Here is a 26632-nt window from a genome sequence, read left to right as displayed (position 1 = left end):
TGAGAACATTAAACTGTGAAAGTTCCAGAGATCTAGGAACAATAACATTACTACTTTTTTTTTTTTTTTCTTTTTTTTTTTTTTTTTTTTCCCCCCCCCCCCCCCCCCCCCCCCCCAGAATTTTCAAGATAATTGCTTTCTTTCTTTGTAGCTAGATTTAGAGGTCAGGAAAACTGTTTCCTTTGTAAATAAAACAGGAACACTTGAATACTACTAAAGCCATAACCGGCAGTTATCCAATTACACGTTTCAGTGAGGGATTGGCTGTAATCCAGGTGCAGTATTCAGAATAAAAGGCTTCCTACCATTTAAGTTTACGTGAAATACTTTGCTGCTTGCAATTGAATCTGCAGTACCTTATCTATTGGGCTTAAAAAAACCCCAACAACAAACTGGCATACTGTGAGTGCATATTAATTTCTAGAGTGCTGAAGTGCATAAATAAGTAATTCTGATATATTCTTCAAGGAATGGTAAGTTTTCTGGACTCAGGATACTAGAATTCTAATTCCTCCCCACCCCTACTTAAAAATTTGCTGTCTTTGCTGTCTTCTTGTGGAAATGCCATCCTATGCCATTATTTTTCTATTGTTTGCTTTGTGTATTTGGTATGCATAGCTTTGGTGGGAAGGGTATTGCCAGAGGCATTCTACCCTAATTTTACAATAGCATTGAAATAGTCTCTGCATTTCACTCTGAGAGTGGAGTCATCCAGGCAGACTGACACTGCATCTAAGCAGTTCTCAATTCAGCTCTTGTACATGTTGCCTAATGAACCATTTCTTGAGCTGTTGGAAAATTAAAGACAAATGGTGTCCAGGCTTCCTGGAATTGAAAATCTGAGTTTCTCTGGGATACTTGCCTCATTTTCTGAGTTTCTTATGGCACATTTTATTGATCTTTAAGACCTTTGCCTGCTGAACACTTCTCTCTAATCAGCTGTCTCTTCATAACTGCCTGTTTGTACAGCTTTGTGCACCTATCCTTTCACCTCTAGAAAAGATGGGGAAAAGAACTAGATATCACTTTATGGAGTATGTATTAAGATGCTCTCTTGTATAAAAGCATGGTCCCTTTCTGAAATGACTTTGGCTTTAAAATCAGCTAATTACTGTTTTACAGCCTTCACTGTAACAGCAAAGTGCTCTTAGTTGTTTCTTGGGCAAGTGCTCTACGTGGCCTCAGCTGTAGCTTTTTGTGGCCTCTTGTATTCACATTCTTCAGGCAACAAGTGGGCAGACCTAACCTATGTGTTAACGCAAGACATATGGCATGCCTTTATTATTTTAAGACATGTATCATCTCCAGTTCAGACACTACAATGATTTATACTGTGTAAATGCATGTAATAAGATAGCATGAAAGGCTGGCTTGGGTTGAGAGAAAGTGGTTGGAATTGGCTGCCAAGAATAACAGGAGATAAAATATAGTGACAAGATATTTACTGAAATACTGCTGATATCAGTGTACAAGTAGAACTGAGCCCAGAAAAATTCACAGCTATACTTGAGAGTTCATGAGACAAACCACTGCTAGCACCACTGCACAGAAGGACTGAGAAGCTGGTTGTACTGCTTCTAGTTGAGGTGGTGCCACATCACCAGCTTTTTGATTACACCAGCAGTCTGGCTGGAAGAGACTTGAACAGATAGACATCTGCCTCTGCAGCTATTTATCCTGATGCCTCTTTTCATGTGAAAGAAAAGCATGAGGCAGGCCTGGCTAGGGATGAGTAGATGATTAACATCCCTCAGAGATAGGTTTTTTTCCCTTGTGGCTTTTATCAAGGGCCTCATGGCTATGACTATGCTTAGGAGTCCACAATGCCTTTAAGACTGAATTGAATACTGCCCCTTAACTAAAAAATGCTTTCAGGTGGTCAAGTCATTATGCCCAGGCTGAAACCTTCTGTGTGCTCTATATTGTCATGGATTTAATGGGAAGATAATTGAGGTTTTAATTTGAAGCCTAGTTTGACCTGAGCAACAGAGCCACATATTAGCATAACTAACTGTGAGCTACAGAAATATTACAAAGCATGAAGAACACTGGGTGACACAGGAGTAAATATAAATGTCCATGGTGGTTTATTGTTCTCTGTAAGAAGTTCTATTGTACATCTTACACAACTTTAAAATGGAAAATGGTTAAAAATGTTTACAAAAAGCAGGTTCTTAGAAAATAACACTAGAAAAAACATTGGGAGGAAGGAAGCAAAAAACTTCGCTGTGCAAATATTTTATAAAAATAGAAATACTAACTCTACAGGTAGCATTTCATGATAAATTATTTAAATAGCATATCTACACAATTACGTGATTAACTATTACAATGGCAATGAGAAAAATAATTTATAAAAACACAAGCAATGGTATACAAGGTGTCAAGAAAAAAAATATAACACAATATTAGAAATTGTATTTGACATTTTCTTCCAATGCTATTTCCTTACTGGGAATATATTTTTCCGCAATGAATTTTTGACTATGTACAGCATTAACTCTTCAGTACTACAGTAGCTTTAAAGTTTGTTAGACATTTGAACTCTACTTAATCCAAAGGTTTTTCCTCAGTCACACAATAATGAGGTAATATTTGTACGTAAAACTTTCACTGTGTTTCTTTTCCTTTTTTTGAAAAGACAAGGAAATTATATAGGTATAAGAATGCTGCCCCTGTACATCAAGTCCTCTCCCTGTTCTGCAAGGAGCTCCTGAAATTCTGTCTATGCTGTGGAGAATTCCTTCTTTTGTAGCTGCACGGTGCTAGTTCCAATAATTTGTGTGCAGTGACACAAATAGCAAGACTGGAGACACACTGACTACAGTCAGTAATCATCTTTCTGCCATCTCCTCTGAGCCAGTTATTCCACTTGGAAAAAATCAGTCCTGCTGACCAGTGGTAAAACACTGCTGATGTTTCACGGCACTAAATTGCTATAATGCTAAATAACATTCCCTCAGCCATAGCTCTATGGTTGAGGCAGGAACTGCTCCCATCTAAAAGGACTTGAGTTTTAATACTGCAGAACAGATGCCTGCCAGGCAACCAACTGCCTTGCACAAAGAAAGGAAAAGCCAATGCTGAGCTCAGACTGAGAAAAACAAACATTCCATTCCCCACCTTGCTGCTTTTCCCTGTGCCTCAAAGCCATTATGGGAAAATTGCTCATTGTAACTAATACATCACCACTATCTGCTCCAGACAAGATTTCACTTAATGAAAAACCCTCTAGTTTCACTATAGAACAGAGTTAATAAATAATCTGTATTTACAATCCTACAGTCATGAAGACTTGTAATAATGCAGATAGTCTTGATGCTTTTTTTTTTTTTTAAAATCAATAATTCCTCAATCATTACAATATCAAAGACAGTTAAAAATAAATATTTTACAATTTCAGTATTTTATCTACAGGCCCCTTCCCCTCCCCTCTGAAGCGAGGGGCTTAAAGCATCTATGGCATTTAGAAAAGGAATGTCTTTATTACTGTTGTATTTTGTGCCTTTTTAACCATAAAATATGAAGCTAACCATAAAATATGAAGCACATGCTGGTTTCTTCCTGAAGGACAGCACAGTGCTAGTTGAGATGGTGGTGTTCTCACACCACAGCTGAAAGAAAACGCTTAAAAGATAAGAAAGATCTGCATCTAACCAGGAAACAGAATCTTATTGTAAATCCCAGTTCTCCCAAAGCTGGTGTGATCCAGTGTGCCAATTGCATCTTCCTTTCCCCGTCCCTTCACAGAGAGGGATTTTAGGATATCTGTTTTGTCCTGTGTTACAGGACAGCTGATCTAGCTCACCACAAAGAAGTCAAAGGTTATTTTCATCTAAAAGATGCAACATACAAAAGGATAATTTCTGCAAGTTAAATGGATGTAAACCAAGGTAGCAGAGACCCCATTAAAAAACCTCCACCCCCCATGAAGAAAAGATTTGAGAGTTCACCCTCCCACCCCAAACCCCTTTCCCCACACAATGAAAGGTCTTCAGTTTAAGTAGTCCACAGCACATCCAGAGAGATGTTCTTTTTACAAAATGCTACTCCATGGGACCTCCAGTTAGAGGCAGTGACAATGCACTGGGATAAATAAACAAATGTCTTTCTGACTGAAAGAAGTGCGCATTTTCAGTGAAGACAGTTCTCATTTGCAAGACATTTGTTTCCTTCCACTTCAGAGGTCAGATGCAAGTATGTTTCACTTCTGTTCTCTCAAAACCATTCTCTTGAGGCAGGTAATGTTTCGAGTCCACATTGATACAGGAGGAAGAAAGGAAGGAATAATATAACGGTCCCAGGATTTGTAAGGCTAAATGTTTCAGAAGGTGCAATACCAGCATTTTAAAACAGTCTCTGAATCCTTGTGATTATGAATCTGTGAAAACAGAATTAAGATATAAGGTATTTCTGTGTTATGCATGATTGTGTCTAAGATATTATCCATGTGTTCCCTACAGACATGTCTAGGAATTAAAGAATGTGGAAAGTACATTGGCACTTTCAGGAGTTAAAATTTAGAATCTAGTTCATGTAATCATTACCTAACAAAGTCATAATTTGAAACAAACTAGGGCAACTTGAAACTTAGTCCCATGCATCACCACTGAACTGCAAGACTAGAAGGCTGTGTGTAGCCTGTGCTTTGCTTATTTTAAGTCAGTCTTTTGCATATTGGACACTACTCTTGCCAGTTAATATTTTGCATTTTCACCTCACAGTTTGTCACCTGTATTGATTTATTCTACTCTACTTCTTTACAGATTTCAGTTCCAGAAATGAACTGTATCTTAACATGGACTTGATACTTTGAACCAGCAGGACAGAGGTATTCTTAAGATTTCGTATTTTCAAACTTTTAAACTGTGAATATCTTAATCAAAAAGGTGCCCCGTTTCTGTCTGCAAAACATGCTTGAAATGAAGCCATGTAAAATGATGGATTATCTTTCCCTCTTAGCTTTTTTTTTTAATCTGTCCTATTTTTCTTGAGAGCAGCTTTCTTGAACCAATTCTTTAGTATAGGGGCCCCATCAATAAAAGGTTTTCCTTACCTCTGCATTCATATTTAAGATCTGAGAAGATCACCATTTCTTGAGAGAAGACAAATAGTCCTAAACAACCGCCAGCATAAGTTTTATCATAGATTGGTCCTGAGTCTGCCATGATTTTCTTCCCTTCATACATTACAACTCTACAAAGAGACAGAAGAGACAGCGCAATCTTGTCAGAGATGACTCAACTGTTAGGACTATTTTTTTTTTTTTATTTTTATTTTTAAATAGACATCTGGCTTTTTTGGGACTATTAATTCCATAGAGGGATAATGCTCACCTGATGTAGCCAGTCTTTGGTCTATGGCTAAGGTGCCATCTGTATGCAGTGAAGTCTTTCCAGCCTATGTGACGAGGATCATGCCACAAAGTTCTCACCTACAAAAGAATAGTTCAGTTAACCAGAAGGTCTGAAATAAGATAACCATTATTTTGATATGCAGGTCTCTTTATGAGTAGCAGATGTTTAAAGTTCATTGTTAGGCTCTGCAATGGGGTCTTTTGATATCACCTGTATCTAAATTAGCTTTTAAATATGTAAATAGAAATTTATTCCAGTGGTCCAGAAACAATTGATTCACTGCTGCTGGGAAGCCCATCTGCCTACTAATAATTACACTGTTATTTGTCTTTGCCGAGAAGGCTGTCCTATTCTGAGTAGTATGTGTAGAGACTCCTGAACATACCTAACTTTCTGGAAAAACAGCATGCCTTACAGTGCAGTACAGAAGCACAGGTTATCAGGGTGACCTTTACCTGGCCAGGAGTGTTTCCTGTGTGCCACAGAGCATTACGAAGGTGTTCTCCTGGACCTGTGGTAGAATTCACAACCTTGATGGAGAGACCTGAGTAGCCTTGAGCTTTGGTTGGTGTGGAGTCCCAGTAAGACTGAGTAATCTGCTTCCACATGACAACATAGAAACGACTGCTAGATTGGTAGGCAAATACAAAGCCAGCATAATCATCATCCCTTTCTGTATTGACAAAGAAGGTGCCACTGAAGTCCACAGCATTGAATTCATCAAAACCTATGTGGGCATTAGAAGAGGAAGATTAAGATGTTGCTTTTGATGTGACTTTTAAACAATTTTTTAACAATTTCTCATTTTCCATCCCACCTCCACCCCAAACACTGTAACGCCTCTAAGAGTTAGTGTTCCCCTTACCAACTGCAAGGCCAGGGTCACAGTTGACTGTCTGAACCAGTTCTTTACCCTGGTGACGTACAACCCAGTTTGGATCATTTTGGGATGTTCCTTTTGGATCCAAGGGAATCATCTGAAACCTTCGGAAGTCAGTCTCACTGATTCCCACGTTTTCAGGGCAGATATCATCAATGTCTGGCACATTGTCTTGGTCAAAGTCATCTTTGCAAGCATCTCCACGTCCATCACCTGCAGGACAGAAGTAATTTCACTGTTCTGAGCAGTCAGACATTGGTTGTTGTTTGCCAGCATAGTTTCAAGTATTACAGCCTGGGAGGTGAAAACCTTATTGCACAGCTCTGACTACCCAGGTACTGCTTGCAGACACTACAGAGACAGAACTGTTGCTATATAAATGTCCCCTTTGTTCCAGTCTGATATTGCTAAGCTTATCAAGTCAATTTAATATCTGGTCTTTTCATTCCTTACTCCCAAGGAACACTAACATTAGTGCAGATTATTTTTTTACTTTGAAATTTTTTCCAACCCTGAACAGTATAAGAAAAAAAGTTCTCAAAACAGCTGGAAGATACTCTTGAAGCATTACTGGTCATCTTACCATCAGAATCTGCTTGGTCTGGGTTGGCAACCAATCTGCAGTTGTCTTTATCATCAGGAATACCATCATTGTCATCATCACGGTCACAGGCATCACCTTTTCCATCCTTGTCATGATCAGCTTGATTGGCATTGGGCACATAAGGGCAATTATCAAGATTATTTTGATGACCATCTTCATCTATGTCCTGATTATTGTCACACTCATCACCTATACGGTCAGAGTCAGAATCTTCCTAAAAAACAAAATAGAAGGAAAAAATATTTTAAAAGCCACCTGAAGCATCTGGATTATGAGCCTTAATAGCTAAAAGTGGGATTTCTCTTTACTTTAGTAAAAGCTAAAATGGAAGTGTTAGAGATGTATTAAGAGTTGTGCATGCAATAGCCTTAAAGATTCTCTTAAGAATTACTTTTTGGAACACTACCTTGTCAGTGTTTGAACTGTGAAGGAATAATACTGACACTATTTGACAAATTAATGAGAATAGTACGTCAGCTCAAGCTTAAGTTATACCTAAGTATAATATCTTGTGTATTGTAGCACATGTGAACAACTATATTCTATCTGTATAATAGAAATCCTCTACCTGGTCAGGATTATGTTCCAGTGGACAGTTATCACACTGATCTCCAACACCATCCAAGTCTGTGTCCCTCTGGTCTACATTGTAGACATATTGGCAGTTGTCCCTTTCATTGAGGACCCCTGCAACGTTAAGAAGATTTTGTATATGCAAGTCAAAAATATGCAAACACTTCAAAGGAACATGCAAAGTCAACATACAAAATATTATTAAGAATTATCAAAAAGTATAAGCCTTTTGAAAAGCATCTGATTGAAACCTGACTAAATGCTAGCTTCTGTTGCTATTTCTTGTAAGAGCAGAGCTAAAATTTAACTGCACCAAAAATGCATGTTTTCCAAAATGAGTTTCCATTAGCTTCAAGTGCTACTTTCATAGCCTTTTTGTCCTGAAAACATCAGAGGTGGGATCTTGTGTGTTCAAGTGTAAATTTCTGGTATGAAACCAATGGTACTATTCTATACATTTGGCCTGACTGATCAGCAGTGTAAAGGTGTCATCAGAGGCCACTTACCATCTCCATCAATATCCACTGCACATGCATCTCCTTCTCCATTGTTGTCAGTGTCAATCTGATCAGGGTTGTGATTGTAAGGGCAGTTATCACAACGGTCACCAACATCATCCCTGTCATAGTCGTACTGCTGTGGGTTGTAGATGAATGGGCAGTTGTCCTGAAAGAGAGAAGTCAAGCTTTTTTTAAAACAGTCTAATTAAAACTTCAACATACAGCAGCACAAGCAGGATCTGAATGGAAAAGCAAGAGGCGAAAGGGAAAGCAGACAGAACTGGAGTGCTTTTTTATCTCAAAATGCACAACTGCTTATTTGAGCGTGGGAATGGCTGACTAAGAATGAAGATTCATTTTCCAAGCACAGTAGCTGCAGAAGGTTAATCTGCACAGTTATATCTGAAGGTTTCTAGGATAGCTACCAGTGCCAGCAATTTCATATGAGGGCCTTAGGAAAAGGAACAAGAGAGCTGTGTTCTAAAAGGCTGTTCTTTTCTGTTGTCTTACCCTGTCATCAGGAATACCATCATCATCGTCGTCATCATCACAGGCATCACCAATCCCATCTTTATCATAGTCTTCCTGCCCAGAGTTGGGGAGATTGGGGCAGTTATCCTATAGCATGAATAAAGTACATATGTTTACTCCTGGCATGAGCACAACAGGGATTTTAGCAGTCATAATAATTATGAAAAAAAATAAATCAAAACATCAAAATTTTATTAAGTCACCTGGTTGTAGCTAATATTGTATTACAGTGAGGATATGTATTTGAATGCCATAGACCTCATCACTTAAATACAAGACTTAGCTCTTCTTACCCTTCTGCTCTTCCCCCAGTATAAAGATATTTATCAGATCAAAGCTGATGTGATAGAATTAGATTACTCCTAGAATATTTATAGCAAACATTTATAATTGTACCAGGCTTCTTTCCCCACTAGGAATGATTAGAACAACACTAAGAACCTCCTAACAATACCAGTGATAGTTATTTTTATATGGTTCTCATTTAGAAGCGTTCTGTAGGAATATAGGATAAACGTACTTTTTTACAGTGGTAAGTAGCATTGGCAACACAGACAAGGTTCTCATTTGGCCATCCATCCAAGTCAGTATCTTCTCCACATATTATGCCATTGCCAGCATAGCCTGGTTTACATTCACAACGATACATTGCATCACTGAAGTGGCCAAGGTAATTGCATTTGGCATTCTTGTTGCAATCATGTGTTCCATCTGTGCATGGATTACGTGGCTTGCAAACCTAGAAGACCACACAAATTAAATCCATGGGAAGCATTTTTTTTTTTTTTCAATCACACATTTTTACCCAGAGATTCTAACAAGGCAAAGAATACATGCCTATTTTCATCAAGGATGTTTCAACAGGGAAAGGAAAAAACCTAATACATTATTCTCTCTCCGCTCTACAACTCCAGTACCTGTCTTAGCACTTTCTCTTGTTCAAAGCTCTTATATTCAAGTGGAACACTGCATCAAAAGACCTTTAAAGTACATGTTGCTCTACTGTAAATTAATACTTATTAAATTACTCTTAAAATTATGTACAATGTCAGAATTCTCCATGGCTGAAGAGGACATTTTTATAATTCATACTGCACTCCAACAGGAAAAGCATGAATTAATTTCTGTTTTGAATTACAGATGATGTAACAAATCCCTCTTCCCTGAAATGCATATTTGCTTTCCACTATTTGCAGAAAGCAACTTTGTATGGCTTGGTAATCAGGCACAGCTCTCAGGTTGACAGTACCTGTTTGTTTGCCATGGCATCCTCAACACTGCGACCAAATGGCTGCGACCCAGTGAAACGTGGTGGACAAGGCAGACAGTTGTATCCAGGTTCAGTGTTTTCACATCTGTGCACTCCATTGAAGAAAAAGCAGGCATCAGGAACTTCTTTGCACTGAAATGTAAGAGTTGGAGATAAAAGAAAAGTGTATTAAAGCATTGGTATTGCTTCATTTCCCATTTTCTTCTCACTTTCAAGTCAGAAACTTTTTTAGTCTTCCTACCTCATCAATATCTTGACAGTTGATACCATCACCATGGTAGCCAGCAGGACAGGCACCGCACTTCCAAGAACCATCAGGGGAGCTTGTACATGTAGTTCCCGCAAAGCAGGGATTAGACAGACACCCATCTGAGAAACAAATGAGAGTTAAGCACTTTGGTATTAAAAAATATGGCATTAAGATTGACCACAACCAGTAGATGAGTATGGAAAAGGAATACTCACCAATTGGACAGTCCTGTTTGTTGCAGACCTGAGTTCCTTTAGCTTCACCTACACAATTCTTCCCACCATATTGAGGTTCAGGATTATTGCAGAGACGGCTGCGTTTCTGAAGTCCTCCTCCACATGTCACTGTGCAAGCATCCCATGGAGACCATGGTCCCCAGTTGCCATTAACTAAAGAGAAGTCAAAATTAGGGGACTTGTATGGCTTTAAGTTCAGTAAAAATAACCATTTGCAAACTAAAAAGTATTCCTTCTGTAGCAAGAGTACTTGAGACACTGTTCTGACCTAATTCACAGAATGGCAACCCTCATTAATAGGCTCCATACAAAACTTGGATCACAACTGCTAGACAAAATTGAACTATTTTCTATAAAACTAAACTATGAGATTTTACTAAGCCTGTACCAAAGTTTAAAGATAAAAGACCACTAGAAGTCCAGTACATGGCAGCTTCCTATTTGGAAAGTTCATTGTTTAAACTAGCAAGTAGTAGCTAGCACCTGGACACACTTACTTGGGCAAGGATCTTTCTGGCAGGACTTGGTTTCTCTTGCTTCACCCTCACAAGGCTTGCCATTCAGCTGTGGTACTGGAGAGTTGCAGAGACGAATTCTGGTGATCATGCCCATACCGCAAGTGACTGAACATGATGACCATGGTGACCAGTGGCTCCAACCACCATCTTGTTTAACTACAGAAAGAGATCTGTTATTAGAGTTTTTGAAACCCAGACTTCAGTTTCAAAGCACTTAGAATGTAGTTAGAATTGTACTAGAAACTCTCTATACCAGAGAACCTTAATGCAATCATAGATCAAGTTCTGTTGCTAGAGAACTGTACACCTAAACTGTGTCATTTTTAATCTGGGAGCACAATCCAAACATGTTTATTTGCTGGATCAACTACCTGCTCCATTTTATTTGATTACTGTAAGTCCCTAAAGCTAGAAGCCAACATTCTAGTCCACTGACAGAGTAATAGGATAAACTTTGCTGTTAACACTAGGCCAATAAAACTGGCCCATGTTTTATTACCAGGATGAATGGACTAAATACTTACATCTCTTATCACACTCCTGAAGGTGGCAAGTCCGAGTCTGCACAGAAGATCCTTCACAGCGGTTGTTAAGACTATCACAGGAACGCCCTCTCTGCTGAATTCCATTCCCACAGGTCACTGAACATGAAGTCCATTCAGACCAAGGAGACCATCCATCATCTGCATAGTCGCTAGCTGTAACAGTGTGCAGCTCTGTTATAGTCCAGAATAAGATGCCAAGTATGTATTTTCCATATTCCTTTCCCCAACCCCTTCCTCAGCTTTTTCTTTACCATAAGAAAAAATTCCACACAACTGCCCTCAAAAATCTACATTTCCCTTTCTTGTACAAGGTAAAAGTCGAGAACTCAAGGATTTCAGTGCTTACACTCATTACCTAAGACACTTCAGGCGGCTTTACATAATAAGGATGAATCCAGAGAAGTTAGACACTGATGCTAGTTCACAGTCAGCAAGGTTTCTAAGAAAACTCAAGTTTAATCAGCATCAATAACTAGAAGCATTATTGCCCAGAAACCCATTCAAACATATTAATGTGTTTGGTTCATAGCTGCTCTACAGATAAGGAGAAACAGTATTGTTGGCTGATATATTTTAATTTGCTGAGATGCAGAGTACATGCACTACTGAAAAGTATTCACTGGTGAATACAATATACTGAAGCACCTAATACACCTCAAAAATCTGTTCTGCCTGCATGTATTTATGTATTATATTCTTTGGATTTCAGAGCTGTGTCTTACTTCTCTTAATGATATTGATCCAACATATTGCTAAACTCCTTTCCCTACAGAAATGCAGTAACATCTAAAACCACTCTGAAGCATTTTAATTTTCAACAGGACAATAGCAATTCCTTAGGTAAGTGGCAATTGGAAATAACAGGCTTCTGTTACTATAAGTTATTTGGCAGAGGACAGACATTTGAGTTTGAATTTAAAGATACAGACTGTCTAGTTGTCCTCTATACAGATATATAGAACAGTGCACATCTACTGACTGTAGAGAGGTATGAAGGTATTTTTAAGTACTTACGCCAGCATCGGGGACAGCACTCCCCATCAGGCACAGTGGCGTTGGAACAAGGCATGAGAGGACAAGACACTTTCCGGCATATAGTAGCAGAGTTCTGTAAAGAATTGAAAGCATCCAGTAAGCAAGCAGGATATAAAGCATACCTCTAGAGTCTAAGCTCAAAGCTGATAAAGTCAGATGATAAAGATACCCTTTGTGCAGCACTTAGACTCACATAGCACATCTGAATTAGAAAACCTTGTATTTAGAGCTGATACAATTCAAGAGTAGTTCCTTGCAGTTATTCTTATTGCAACTTCACCTCTATCCATACTATTTTGTTCCCACCAGTTAGGTAGTTATGTTTTGAATAGAATGACTACCGGAAACTGGCTAAAATAAAGGACTGAGTAAAGAACTTATTCCCAAAGTATAAGGTCAGACTTTAAGAGAAAGAACCAAGAAATCAACTTTTCCATCAATGTGGATTTAAGCTGATTACATGGTGAACATAGAATGAGTTTAGTGGACTTGGCTGAGGAGCTATAAAATCTACAACTTATACTTAAAGGTCTTTGATCTTTAAGCCAGTCAGGCAGGGCAGGAACACCCATCTCCAGTCTCGGTGAGAGTTGAAGTGCAGCCTGTAGTTTCACTTCTTGAAGGTAGCAGCCTTATCAGAAGAATGCCCTTGTGATTACTGTTACAAGCTCCCCTTTTTCCCAAGCAAATGACTTTATCAAGGCAGTTACAGCTAACAGTGAATAAGAGGGTTGGTGGAAAGATCAGTGAAGGCAGAAGTCACAGTATCATCTGCAGCACACAAGATTGGAGATAGTATAGAAGCAAATACAGAATTTTGAGAGTTGCCCTGTATTGCACATCTACAGATACTCAGCCTTTGACTTCAAAACAGGGACAAAGATCAGACACTTTCTGGTAGACTGATATTCTGAAATGCTTTCCATATATTTACTTTAATATTTAAAGCTGAATAAATAATAAATCTTATCAAGATACCCTGGATTTACAGAGATCAGAAATCTGGGAAAAAGTTTCTGTTTCATATGATCTGTTAAACACTTACAGGACATAGCCAGAAGCATTCATTATATAATGAGAAAAGCTCTAAGTTTAAGAGTCTTTACTGAATACTAGAATCTCTTTTCTGCTAAGGCAGCAGGAGGTTCACTGAGGATAGAGCATCCATTTTAGCTATTCTGGAGAGGAAAAATGGTAATACTGTTTGTTCTTTTAAATATTGACTTGTACCTGTAGATTACAAAGAAAGCAGAGGCATTCCCTAAATTCTGAAATCAAATGTGTTTTTAATATCTGTATGAGAGTGACATTCAGTATAATTCTAAATTACTGCTGCAGTAATACTATACAAAAGTTATACGAATATAAGAGATCTAGAAGGGTAAGAAAGACAAAGAAAGACAAGCTGAATACTTCTCTGGGTATGATAGGCCCCATTCTGTGTAGGATTCACTCATTCAAAACAACAAACATCATTTAGAATCTGTTAGTTTTAAGTTATGAATTTATATACAGAGAACTTATGAATGCAAGGAATCTCACCTGGCAAGTGCATTCAGTACAGCTGTCAATAGTCCACTCTTCCTTATTTTTGTGCATGATGCCATTATGAATGCATACTCCAGGAGTGATCTGGACCACTTTGGCAATCAGTTCATTTTCTTCAGTCTTAAAGGGCAGGTGGGGAGAAGGGCAGCAAAGAGAAGATATTTAGAAGTTAACATAGAAAACACATTCCCTTCCACAAATTCACAGCAAGGATAAAGTTATTACTGTTTATTCAAGCTCAAAGAGCAACTTACAATTCATTAAGTGACAAATAAGACATACTGTGAATTTATTGAACGCTTACCACTTTGCGAACTCTGTCTTGAAGTGTTGTAACCATGGACCGTAGCCCTTGCAGTTCCACAAACATGTTAGTTAGTTCATCACAGGAAAAGCCACAGACTGCTTGAATGTCCTTTGTTTTATGGCCAATGTAATTGGTGCGGATAGCTGGGCTGGAACCATTCATGGGGTTGCCCAAAGTAATGGTTGCACTGGTAGCTAAGAGACAAGAAAGTTTACATTCAGTAAATGTAATACATTTATAATCACAGGGTGGCACCTTTTATACAGCTGCCACCAGATTTGCTAGGGTATCTCCACAAAAATAACATTATTTCTTTTGCAATACAGATTTGAATGTCAGCATACTTTTGAGTCCTGTTTCAGCTTGTCTTTCTAACTTACTGAGGAATCCCCTATTTGATAGATCATTGGATTCAGAAGATTGCAGACTTACAGCTGGAGCAGCCTTTGTTCCTCATGATAGTTTCCGAAGTTGTTCTAAACACAAACCGCACGTTCTGCAACAGTCCCTGTGGAGAAAGAAAGAATTTTACAGCTACCTGCAACTGCAAGGGAAAGAAGGGTAACTTGCACAGAGAGTTTGTAGGCAATAAAGTTCACCTAAGTTCATCACAAGTAATTTCACAACAGACAGATGGCAAGGTGAAACATGTTAATTCATTCTCCTGAGCGAGAGCATGCCCTGCTTCCTAATGTACTCAGCCTTGACCACAAAGACCTGGCAATTTGCCAGGCAGGAAGGGGAAAAAAGCATCAGTTTCTCAGTCTTATTATACAAGTTGAGCAATCAAACTACAACCACCTGTCCAGAATCTCTGGGACCTACTGTTGCATAAAGTTCTCTCTACAAATCTAATGCTTCACACTTAAAAGATCCACTGAGTGAGTGTAGCACATTTAGAGGTGGTCCACATGAGGTGCACAGAAGCAGAATCTTTTTTCCCTGTTTCCGACAACTTTCTAACCATTTAGGATGGTTGAATAATGAAGATACTAAGCAAAAATGCAAGCGAAAAATCTTACCTGGAAGTTGTCATTGACTCCCCCTTTGGCAATACGGAGCCTGGCACTGCTGGCCAGGTCCCTAGTGAAAATGTTTTGGATGGGAATGTCCAGTTCAGCATTCTCCATTTTCTCACACCCCACATAAAGCTGAGCCCGGTCTTCTTGCACAAACAAGGTGATGTTCTTCCAATGTCCTGTAGCTAACAAGGCATCCTCTACAGACACTAACTGCTGCTTGCCATCACCAGAGAGGCTCAGGTCCAAAGTGCCTGCCTTGCCATTTGAAACTAGACTGAAGACATGACCAGAGCCGTCCTTCCGTTCCACAGACAGCAGTGTGCCTCTGCTCTTCTTGGGTTGGCGGAGAGTGGCCAGAAGGATGAAGCCCTTCCCAGCATGGATGTTGTCTAACAAGTCTTGGAACTTGGAGTCAGGGACAGCAGGGATGCGACTGGCATCTTCAATGCGGTAAGCAGGGCTGGATGAGTCCGGCCCCTTCACCAGGTGTACCCCAGGTGCCCGGCGCCCAGCTGCCTTGCTCATTAAGTTAATGAGTTCAAAGAGATCAAAGACGCTGTCATCATCACCCCTGGACTCTGCAGAGAGATCACAGTATCCATCATAAGTCACGGAAAAGAAAAGGCCGAGTACCAAACATCCCCCCCAGCGCTTTTTAGCGCACTGCCTAGCGAAGCGGGCATTACAAGGTACGCGCGGCACGGGCAGCAGCTCTCCAGGCAGGGCAGCCCCACCGGGAGCTGCGTGCGGCACTCCGCACACATTCTTGTGCAGGAGCCAGGAGGCACAGGAGCGCCGGGTGCCCGCTGAGCGACACCGAGGTAGCGGCATTCTGACACCTCATTAGGCTCCGACGGAGGAGAACGGCAGGGGCACGGCGCACCGCAAGGCTCTCACGGTAGCCACACGGAGAAGGAACGGGGCAGCAAACCCTTACGGGGGCTGCCCTCGGCTCTGCCCCGCATCAGGTGGGCGAGATGCTCTCGAGAGCTCCCGCTTCTGAAGGCTGCGGGAATTCCACGCCGAAGTTCTGCACCTGACCACCGCTCTGCTGAAAGGTTTCCATTCATGCGTTCCGCCCTCGGAGCCGTCCCCCCGTACCCACCCGAGGCGCGCTCCTGCCGACCCCGCCGTCCCCTACCTGCCGTGCGTTTGGCTTCCAGGCCGTCGAGCGCCAAGAGAAGGACGAGAACAGCGGCTGGCCCCATGGCGATCATCTGCCTCTGACCGACCTGGGAACGGCCACAAAGGAAAAGGTCACGGAGCCGCCCCGCGGCTGGCTGCGACGGGACGGGCGTCCCGGGACAACGGGAGCCGCATCAGCGCTTACCTGCGGGGAGAGCGGGCGGGCGGCTCCCGCTACCGGCGAGCGATATCCTCCGGAAAGCGCGGCAGCGCCTCGGAGCAGCGCACGCTACGGCGGGGGTCGGCGCTGCCGGGTGCTCTGCGGGCGCCGGGCGCCGCGCGCGCCTTTAAAGGATCGCTCGCATTCCTGGGCGCGCGGCGGGCCAATCGGCGGCGGCGGGGCAGGAAGCGGGGGGCGTGCGCGAGACGCGCAACGGTCGGAGACGGCGTTCCACGGAGCGGCCGCCGCGGGTCGGGGGCGGGGCCGCGTGCCGGGCCGCATGCCGGGCAGCGAGCGGCGGCCGCGGACCTCCCGGAAGCGCCGCTTGGGGGCGCCCCGCGAGCGGCGTCGGCGACGCTTGTCCTTTTATGGCGAGTCCCGGCGGCGGAGCGGGCGGCCGCGGCTCCTCGGCCGGATCGTCCTCCCGGCCGGGAGCGCGGCGCGGCCGAGGCACGCGACCGGGCGTGAGCCGCTCTGGAAGCGGCTTAGGGGCGAGCCCGGCGCGGGGATAACGGAGCGCCCGCCGCGTGGTGCCGGCACGCGGCAGCCCCCGGGGCGCGAGCCGCGGCGGGTCGGCTGCCTCGCTCCCCTGGTGGCAGCAGCCTCCACTCCTCAGCCCGGCACGCCGCGTGTGCGGACCGCGCGTTAACCCCGTCAGCTCTCCCCGCACGGCCCCCAGCAGCCGCGGAGAGAAAGGCGGGGGGTCGAGACCCGCTGTGCCAGTATCGCGGGGAAGCTTTGTGTGGAATGAGTAACAACGAGCTGCAGCTGAGGAGCGGGCTGTTATTAGCGAGCAGAATAACTAACTGCTCTGGCCAGGAATGCTCCGTGTAAACAGATTTCAGGTAAGGGGAGAGGTCTTGAAAATGAACACACTCTATATGACTGAAAGTGGTTTGGGTGTGTGAAATGGCTCTGAAGTAATCAAGTCCAAAATAAAATCCAATTTCTCTGCCTTCCTTGGTCCTTTTACGTTTGGCATTTGCTCCTGCAGAAAGCCAAGCGTCAGAGAATGAGAAGAATCCATCAGGCGATGGCATGTGTGGTGAGGAAAAATTGGAGCCCTCTTGGCAGCCCTAAGCCCTGGCTCGACCAAACTCTGAACCGAGCCACACCGTGTGAAACACATCAGGCTGCTGGTCTGGCTGATGCACGAGGCACCAGCGCTCTGCAGCTCATCCCAGGAAATGCCTCAGGAAATTCTTGACTTAAGGAGCAAGATAGCTACAGGACTGTGTGGGTTAGGGGGAAGCCAGAAGTGTCATCTTCTATCTTAGGGAACAGAGCACGCCATCCGAAGCAAGCCTTTCGTTATGTAGTGATTCATTGAAGAAAAACCTCAAGTGCCGCAAAATAAGAAGCAGAGAGCAAGAAACAGTGAGAGATGCTGGTAATGAGGAGAGACCTGCCAGAGTATAAAAATCAGCAGGAAAGAGAACAAAAGAGAAACTTGTCCAAGTGGGGTCAGTGCATAAGCATCACTCAGCGTTCAGTTTACTAAGCCCAATCTGTGCCAGTGGCTTCCTGTGGTACACTGCTACATAGAAGTCCAAGGGGCTGTATCAAGACCTTATTGCACTCTACAGCTGCCTGGAAAGAGAACTTAGAAGAAAGAGGGTCAGCCTCTTCTCCCAGGTAACAGTAATAGGATGGAAGATAATGTCTCAGGTTGCTCCAGGGGAGATTCAGGTTGGAAACTAGGAACAGCTTATTCTCTGAGGGAGTGATAAGGCATTGTAACAGGCTGGCCAGGGAGGTGGTGGAGCTGTCCCTGGAGGTTTTCAAGAAAAGGGTAGATGTTGCACTAAAGGATATAGTGATATAGTGGTATAGTGGTGATTAATCAGTAATAGAACTAGATCATCTTAGCAGTTTTTTCCAACCTTAATGATTCTATGATCAGCACATCCCTGAGTCGAGAGAGTTTTGATCATGCTTTTCCTCTTGAATCCCTAAGTCAAGCTGAGGTCACATTTCAAAGCTGTAAGAGAGCCTCAAAACACGCTTACACTCTTATCACTGATTCTGGAATTTCCATTAGGGAAGGGAGGACTGACTTGCTGAAGCACTTCTAGGAGAATCTACCTCCTGTCTTTTGAATGTGCTTAAGAACGTGAGCTGTGCTAAAACCAGCACCAGCTCCATGGATGTCCCACATCACAAATCCATTCTCTTGTCACGAGTCCTGGAATCACATCCTTTTCACCATATCTCTCTGGGGTACAAGGTCCTCTTTTTACTTCCATTGAATATTCATTGCAGAATATGTTTACAACTCCAAAACTTGTTAGTATTGCTTTGTTTGAGACTGCAAAATTTGTAGCTGGAAATAAGTGAGAGCTCCACAGTAAGTATTTAGGAGAACACTGGTCATGATTTCACTTCTTTAAATGTGGTCTCACTCTATGGTAGTCACTGAATCAGCCAGAGCTGGTGCATTCATGTCCCTCTAACAATTTGAATAATGAATTTTTCTAACAGTACCATTAATTTCACTGGTGATATGTGCAGAATTAATTTGACTTTTTGAGTTGCTGTACACAGAATATTTTTTATTTACTCTGTAAAAACTGTTCAAGTGAAAAATACTGGAGTGTTTTATTAACTCTTCAACTTGAATGAACAAACTGATTGTCACGAAGGGAGGTGGAACCTGAGTAGGTATGGATTCGAAAGGGCAGATGTGGGAAATGTGGCGGTGGATTTTCAGCTTTTCTGGGTCCTGCAGTGGCTCATGTTCTGTGCTTGCTGGGACTGCTTTGCTCCCTTCTTGTAGCTTTGTCTTTCTCAGCAGAACAGCTGAAGAGAGAACTGAGTGTGATGCCATGTTATACAGCAGCGTTTCACATCCACATGCATAACAGTAAGGTATAAGAAACTGGAAAGTATATTTGCTCTGATTTTGGTGTGCAAATTTGTCAAAACTAATCAGTCAGTGTGTTTTCAAGTATGGTTTCGTTCCAACGTAAGTCATAAAGAAGCACAGTTGCTATTATAAAAGAACCTTTCCCTAGATAAGACCTGTCTGGAATCTCTTTATAATGCTGCCACCAAGCACACAGGAAAATATGTACTTTCTTATGTAAAGATTTTAAAATAGAAAATGGAATCTTAATAACCTGTACTGAACATTTAATTGAAGGTTAATAGGGCAGAGAAAGTCCAGTGTAATGGTGCCACTGAAACTCGTGGTATTAAAATAACTCACACCAATTTATCTGTTCTGTTTCAGTCACACGGAAGAAAAGCTTTAAAAATATACAATATAATTTCTAATAAATGTGTAAAGTATATGAAGATAAATTTAGATATAGAAATAGTGAACTTAATGGAACAGCATTAAAGAGATAATGAATTTGGTGGTTATTGTCATCACCATCTCACAATTAGCAAGGGTCTAAAATGTTTTTATGCTGCACAAAATTCCTTTGGTTTGCTTTCAGGGGGATTCATTGCACTTCCCAGCTGAAAGACAGACTTGGGTTTGCTGGTTACGACCTTGTTTGTTTTAGGGTGACACAAACCCCCTGCCAGAGGTGCTCTGTTTCCTACTGAAACAGCTCACGGTTTGGATTCAGTGCCTGAAGTTAGTGAAGATCTCCCCAATTATGACCTTCTGTAGCATATTCTCTGTTGCTGGTGCTGTCAGTACAGATGGTGATGACTAGATGCCAGAGGATATACTTGTTGGAGGTGTATTGAATGCAGGACATAACTGTTCCCCAATGATGTGGACTCCAGCTCATTGTTCTGTGGCAAATTCATCTCATGTCTCTGAAAGAGGCACTCGATGAAAACAAGAGCGAAACAATTGCTTATTTTCTAAAATACCTCAACAAGGAAACCATGATTACCGGTTCTCTTAGTGTGCCAGCACACTCCCTGTGCACATCACATCTGCCTGTGTATAAAAATCAGGTTGGATTTTTTTTTTAATCTTTGAAGTACTTGGATTGAACTGTAATGATCGGATTTTTGTACAGCAGTGGTGTACAGTTTGGTACTGCTGCATGTCCAGAGAAAAAGTAAAGCCGGTCAGACATCTTTAAGCCTTTTTCCCCAGATGAAATTTACATTGCTTTTTAAGAATTAGAATTTAAAGTACAAAGTATAAACCACTCCTAAACCTACCGTATTCCTGAAACCAGAAAGTTACTGTACTTCAACTTGGTTTCTTTTGTCTCTGCAGAAATAAAGAGGACAAAAAGCAGCATTCCCAGTGAAAAGACATCTTCATACACTGCCTTTGTCAGCAATGGATCAAAGGTAACCTTAGATATAGGCACCTATTCTCTGCTTTGGCAAAGTATTTCTACCCAGTGAATCATGACAGCATGTATTGAAATTCAAGCACGTGGTAGAATTTCCTCAGATTTCATTAAAATTCAGAGCATGATTGTAGATGTGTGCTTTCAGATGTTCTGCTTATTGGAGGTGAGCATAAGTACATGTGTTTATACATGTACATACAGGACCATTGATCCAATAAAGTGAAGTGACTGAAAGCTGCTCATTTGCATGGCAGCAGTCTGCAACCCAGTGAGTTTTTATGTGTTGTAAACAAGCAGCTGCAGAGCTTATATGCCTTTCCAGATAGTCACAGAGGAAAGAAGAAACTTCAGCTATTGTTCACCTATCAATCAGAGCATCTCTTGTCTCCAGCATTAGCCTCATGTTACACAATCAGTCTGAAGTTGACTATACAAGACAGAACATACACAATTTACGACAACATGTTACCACATTGGAAGAAAATGCTCTTTCTCTGTGCTTTTCTTCTTTTAGTTAGGCAAAATCAATCAGTCAATCACGGGTTCAATGCATTGCTCCTAATAATGCCATTACTTAATATTGCATCATTTCTTTTAAGTGTTGGAGAATTGAAGGATCTGTGCAACACATAGCTGGGTCTTGCTGATGGTCATGTGATAAAGAGAGTAATATATATTAAAACATTAAAAAGACTGTGCTGTCATTATACAACTTGAAAAAAGCACATTTAAAGTAACTAATGGAAATGATGAATAAACAGTAATTTGTACCTGGGAAGGAACAGTAGTTTTCTACCAGGAAGTGATGTGCCTGGGAGTTTCTTAAAAGCCGGTTACTTAAAGTGCAGTGCCTAGAAGGGACTGAAATAGAGAAGTAAAAACTTGTACAGTAATTTTAAGTCCCCTCCACACTGTCACAATACATGAAGCTGTCTGCCTTTTCACCTTTCATGAGTACTGATTGATGGAGCATCCTTCATCACAATTTACCTGTGCTGTGGACTTAGCCTAGATGAACAACTTAAGGCAAATGCTGAACTTTACTGCTGAATTTTAAATAGGAAGTGGTGGCTTTTAATCATTCCCTTATTCCTCATAAGTGTCTGCAGGGGTCTGACAGAGCAGCTGTTACATAATGCACACGTGTGGGTAACAGCAGACACTTTAGGAAGAACACAGACTGGAAGCAGTTATGTCTCATGTTGAGGAAGGAGACTGAATAACAAAACTGCTCACTGTAGTTATTTGCAGGCTTTTATTACAAACAATGCCTTGGGGGCTGGGAAGTAAGAAGTCTTGCCAACAGATTATTTTGAGCATATAAAATGATCTATGAAGTTTACAACTAAGAAGCCTTGACACACCCCAGTTTAAACTCCCATGCACACTACTACTTAATGGAACTGCAGCTTTGTGGTTTACATACGTGAGATGGGAAATGCACAGAAGTTACAGGCACATTTCATCCAGTTTCTGATTATGCCTGGCCTTTTCTTTATCCCAGAGGTCATAGCAGCAGTGTTGAATCCTGCAAAGACTTACTCATATGTCGTTAGCACTGTTGACTGACTCACATGAATAAGACATAAATAAAATTCTTCAGGGTCAGGCTCTTATTCTGCTCTATTTATGTGAGTCTGCTGTGACTCACATCTTCTAAATTCCAATAACGTATAGCATAATGCATACAGCAATTTAAAGTTGTCTGCCAAATTGTTTTTCATGATTACTTTTGGGAATGGGAGGAAGTTTTCAGGAAGTTGCATTTTCAATGTTTGATACTGCCTGATCACACAGCGTGTGGAGTAGATCAAACCGTTCTGGAGAGAGTCATCTAGGAGATAAACAACTGTGATGTGTAACGCATACCTTCCTCTCTCCACTGCAGAAATAAAAGTCATCTTTCCCACTGTCCAGCCATGTCCATATTCACTTAAACAAAACTACTTAGAATATCCGAAAAAGGACTGTCTGGCAACACCCAGTAACAATAGAGAAACCAAACTGTCTTACCTGTGGTGAGGAAAAACTGAATGACCCTTTTGAAGGCTAAATACTTAGTCTGAAAAGGTGAACTAAAGCAGTGCTCTAAACAGTTCTGTCTAGGTCTATTTTCACTCCAAAAGTCCTCCAGTTAGCATCCGTGGAACACACTGGGAACTTAAATTCACAGCCTAGCTTCTTAAATAGCTTCCTTTTGTTAAGGGGCACCTTAGGTGAATGAACACAGCAGAGGCAGTAGTTACTAGGAATGTAGATATCCACATTATTTTATCCTTGATTTGAATAAAGTTGAGTTTGTAGGGGTAGAATTCTTTTTCCACATTTCCTAAGGAAATGAAGCATATGTGATCCTGCTAAATGTCTATAGGCTTATATCTGCATAGAAGACTGCCTTCCTCACCTAATAACTTTAAATCTAGAGAGATAGCTAGAATTTCCAGATAAATGTGTCCAGACAGGTCATTCTGTAAAGCAGTCAGCTGCCAGAGGGCCAGTCTGCTGCTCCTGTGTTGGTTTTACTTACAAGTAGTCTCAATCAGCCCCAGTGCTTGCTTCCTTCAACCTAGACAACATGTAAGTGAAGTGAGCAGGGAATTGGGAATGTAGAGTGGATAGATGAAGTTGGCATTATGAAAAGGATTGTGTCCAGGTGTGGAGCTCCCAGTACAAGAAAGACAGAAAGCTGTTGGGGAGGGTCCAGAGGAGAGCCACGAATATCATCAGGGGGCTGGAGCACCTCCCCTATGAAGATAGGCTGAGGGAGCTGGACTTGTTCAGCCTGAAGAAGGCTGCGGGGTGACCTCATTGCAGCCTTTCAGTACCTGAAGGGAACCTATAAACAGGAGGGGAGTCAACTCTTTGAAAGGGTGGATAACAGCAGGACAAGGGAAAATGGTTTTAAGTTGAAGGAGGAAAGATTTAGGTTGGATGTCAGGGGAAGCTCTTTACTATGAGAGTGGTGAGATGCTGGAACATGCTGCCCAGAGAGGTTGTGGATGCCCCATCCCTGGAGGTGTTCAAAGCCAGGTTGGATGGGGCCCTGGGCAACTTGGTTTAGTAAATGGGTAGGTTGGTGGCTGTATGGGAAATTGGTAATCACAGCCTGAACCTCTGATTAATCGGCTGAGGCAAGTGTTGGGTCAACTGCAGGAGCACAGGTGAGAGTAATTTAGCTGTGCTCCCAGAAGGGGTGGAGCTTGACTCCACCTCCTCTAAGACCTCATTTAAGGGCTGACCCCCACTGAGGCAGCATCTCTTGGAGATTGTTCCTCAGTGAAGACTGCTCCAGCCTCTCTGGCCAAGGCATCAACACTGGTGAGTTTTCCTTTACATATAACCTTTGTATATTTATTATCATCTTCGTTAACATCTTTATATTAGCCACCCTTACAGTGGCCCTGCCTGGTGGGGGGGTTGGAGATTCATGATCCTTGAGGTCCCTTCCAATCCAGGCCATTCTGTGATTCCTGATTCTGTGAAAAGGATCTGGGATTGCTATGGGCATCTCAGAGCAGAGAACTGAGATGGAAAGATATGCAATGAGACAAACAAGTATGAAGGAACACAAACTAATATCTGGTTGTGTAAAAGTACTGTAGAAAGTATTTTAGAAGGAAGCCAGTAATATGAGAGAAAGGAGTAGAAAATGGCAGAGATCTCAGATGAATGTCAGTCTAATTCATTCTTCTGCAATTAACCAGGCTCAAATCTAGTAGACTGTCCCAAGTGGTAATTACCCAACCTGCTGTTGTAAATCTTCCCATGCAGTTTGCTTACAGCTCTCTCCTTGTAAAGGTGCTTCCATCATGCAATTTTATTCTCTTGCCATTTTGTCCATTCTTCAGTGGACACTGGGGCTAGTTGCTGTTCCCTTACAAGCAATCTTTTACACATGAAAGCCTGCTATCATGTCTCTCTTCAGTCTGCTAGACTAAACAAACCCAATTTCTTAATCGGTCATTTTTTCTGAACCTTATTCTCCTCTTTGGACCTTATCCAGCTACTCTCCAGTATTTTAAAAAGCACGGTAACAAGAACTATATGCAGTGTTCCACTATAAGACTTAGTGTAGAGAAATAATAACCCTCTGAAACATAGAACAGTCCTGATGGCATACACTGGCATAAGAGCAGTCATTTTTTCTTTCATTTAACCTTAGTTTCTCAGCAATGTCATATAACTGATTTGTATTCCGTCTGTGCTTTTGTTCTAGGCTTCAAGTCCTGTCAATGTTTTTTGTTGCCTTGCCAGTTATTTTCATTTTGTATTTGATTTCTTGGTCCTTGATACAGAAGTGGGCTTTCATTATGATCAGTTTCACCTTAGTTACTTTGCTTACAAGACTATTGGTAGGGCAGAGCTCTTTGAATTGAAGCTTGATTTTAGCCAGTTTTGCCATTATATATGGAAAAGGAGAATCTGATAGACCTACCCAGAGTAAGCCAAAAGAGCTTATTTTTCTGCAAATTATCATCAGTATTATTTTATCTACAACAAAAGTATCTAAGAATGTTCTCTAAATACTTGTAAAGAGTTGTATTATTCAATTGTGGGGATGAAAGATGGAGCTATTAGTATTAGTAACAGCTTCAAAAAGAGCCAGTGTAAGCTTTGCGTCCCCACGAACCAGCCTAAGCTAAATCAGCCGAATCTGCTAAGTTTCATTTTCTGCAGGGGTGAATGTATCCAAACTTGAAGGCTTTTCAGTAAATTCTGACCAAAAGAACGCTTCTGAAGGCATCAAGCCAAGGCAGATACTGGAATGTATTTTGAGTATCTATATCTGCAAGTGCACATTATCCTATGTCTTGGCAAAGTGTCTGAAGCAAAATATACATCCTATGGCTATGCCTATTAACTGCAGTTTTTGTACCACAGCTGGTGCATGTCTTGCTCGCTCAGTGTCTGTATGGAGCTAGCTAGCAGAAGACCATCTGCACTGTTCCTTTAGACAAATACTAAATCTTGCTTTTCAGTTCTGTCCCTGGTGGCTGGATGAGATACTAATTGAAATCTTCTCTTAGGGGCTTTCACTTGCTTGAAACTTCCCTTCACAGAATGGTGCCAAGTGTACTTGAGGGCTGATGCATCAAAATACTCTTATAGATAACCTAAAATTGCTTGCTCATGTTCTTAGGCATGTATGGATTTAAACAAACAAACCCAGTCTTGATCTGAAGTTTCTTGGACATTTTTATTTCTAAATTTTTGCTTTTCTCTCTCTTCACTGAATTTACTTATCAAGATAAAGCCGTAGGCACTGTGTGAATTCTGTCATACATACTTGCCCATTTCTATGAACATACTCTATGAGCTAAGAATAGCAAACCAAACACTAGCTGTGTGGTTCTGAACAGCTTCTTGCTATGCTAAAGAATGTTATTTAACATACAGCTCCAACTAAACCAAAGCTGTTAGAACGTATTTCAGAATGCAAATGAAAGCCAGAAACCAGGACTAAAGTACAGCTTTCTGTTCAATTACACAGATAAAACATGTACATATTGTGTTTAGTAAAGTATATATCCCCAAGGAGATATAAAGAGAGTATTCCTGCTTTTAGTTAAAAATAGATAAAAAAATTTAAAATCGGGAAGATATTTAGTTTCTGGGATTAATGAATCAGCATGTAGCTTTTCAGTTCACCACATACTAGAAGCAGCCTGTCTGTTCCACTGAACAAATTAGTCTGTGTTGCTTTGCATTTGACAAGATGCTTTTTTCTGAGCCAGCAGTACTCTGTAAGAATGATCAACCTATGAATAAGTATGAAGTCCTGTTTAATCAGAGCTTTTGGAAGACAGAAACTAAGAAGGCATTGGAATGTGTGATTGGCA

At 41.5% G+C, this 26632-nt stretch overlaps 1 protein-coding gene and 1 long non-coding RNA gene across 2 annotated transcripts in view; one reads left to right on the top strand and one right to left on the bottom strand.

Annotated features, from left to right (window-relative positions):
• Positions 1-2019: 2019 nt before the first annotated feature.
• THBS1 (thrombospondin 1) lies at positions 2020-16636 on the bottom strand. Its single transcript, XM_072337633.1, has 22 exons — positions 16507-16636; positions 16318-16408; positions 15177-15754; positions 14587-14662; positions 14152-14348; positions 13842-13967; positions 12279-12372; positions 11244-11417; positions 10699-10875; positions 10181-10354; positions 9957-10084; positions 9695-9847; positions 8966-9184; positions 8425-8532; positions 7921-8080; positions 7410-7528; positions 6821-7055; positions 6223-6450; positions 5813-6084; positions 5337-5434; positions 5057-5196; positions 2020-4381 (listed from the first exon to the last, which is right to left on the bottom strand). The coding sequence occupies exons 2-22, from the start codon at positions 16391-16393 to the stop codon at positions 4374-4376; spliced, it is 3540 nt and encodes a 1179-aa protein (XP_072193734.1). The 5' UTR covers positions 16394-16408; positions 16507-16636; the 3' UTR covers positions 2020-4373.
• Positions 16637-16929: 293 nt separating this feature from the next.
• LOC140252687 (uncharacterized) overlaps positions 16930-26632 on the top strand; it is a 229876-nt gene continuing 220173 nt past the window's right edge. Inside the window, exons 1-2 of the long non-coding RNA XR_011903692.1 lie at positions 16930-17366; positions 20711-20787. This is a non-coding gene — a long non-coding RNA (uncharacterized lncRNA). The remainder of the gene's footprint in view (positions 17367-20710; positions 20788-26632) is intronic.

This window comes from Excalfactoria chinensis, chromosome 5, assembly GCF_039878825.1.
Source record: "Excalfactoria chinensis isolate bCotChi1 chromosome 5, bCotChi1.hap2, whole genome shotgun sequence".
Taxonomy (NCBI): domain Eukaryota; kingdom Metazoa; phylum Chordata; class Aves; order Galliformes; family Phasianidae; genus Excalfactoria; species Excalfactoria chinensis.
The sequence above is the reverse complement of the archived record's forward strand: the minus strand, read 5'-3'. Positions and strand labels throughout refer to the sequence as shown.

What these genes read in the sequence shown, in the direction of transcription:
- THBS1 (XM_072337633.1), bottom strand. Translation starts at nt 16,393, where the DNA reads ATGATCGCCATGGGGCCAGCCGCTGTTCTCGTCCTTCTCTTGGCGCTC. An exon ending in GAACAAAGGCTGCTCCAGCT is followed by an intron (nt 14,349 to 14,586) that starts GTAAGTCTGCAA and finishes CTTGTCTCTTAG; the next exon opens with CTACCAGTGCAACCATTACT. An exon ending in TGGAACATAATCCTGACCAG is followed by an intron (nt 7,056 to 7,409) that starts GTAGAGGATTTC and finishes TTTGTTTTTTAG; the next exon opens with GAAGATTCTGACTCTGACCG.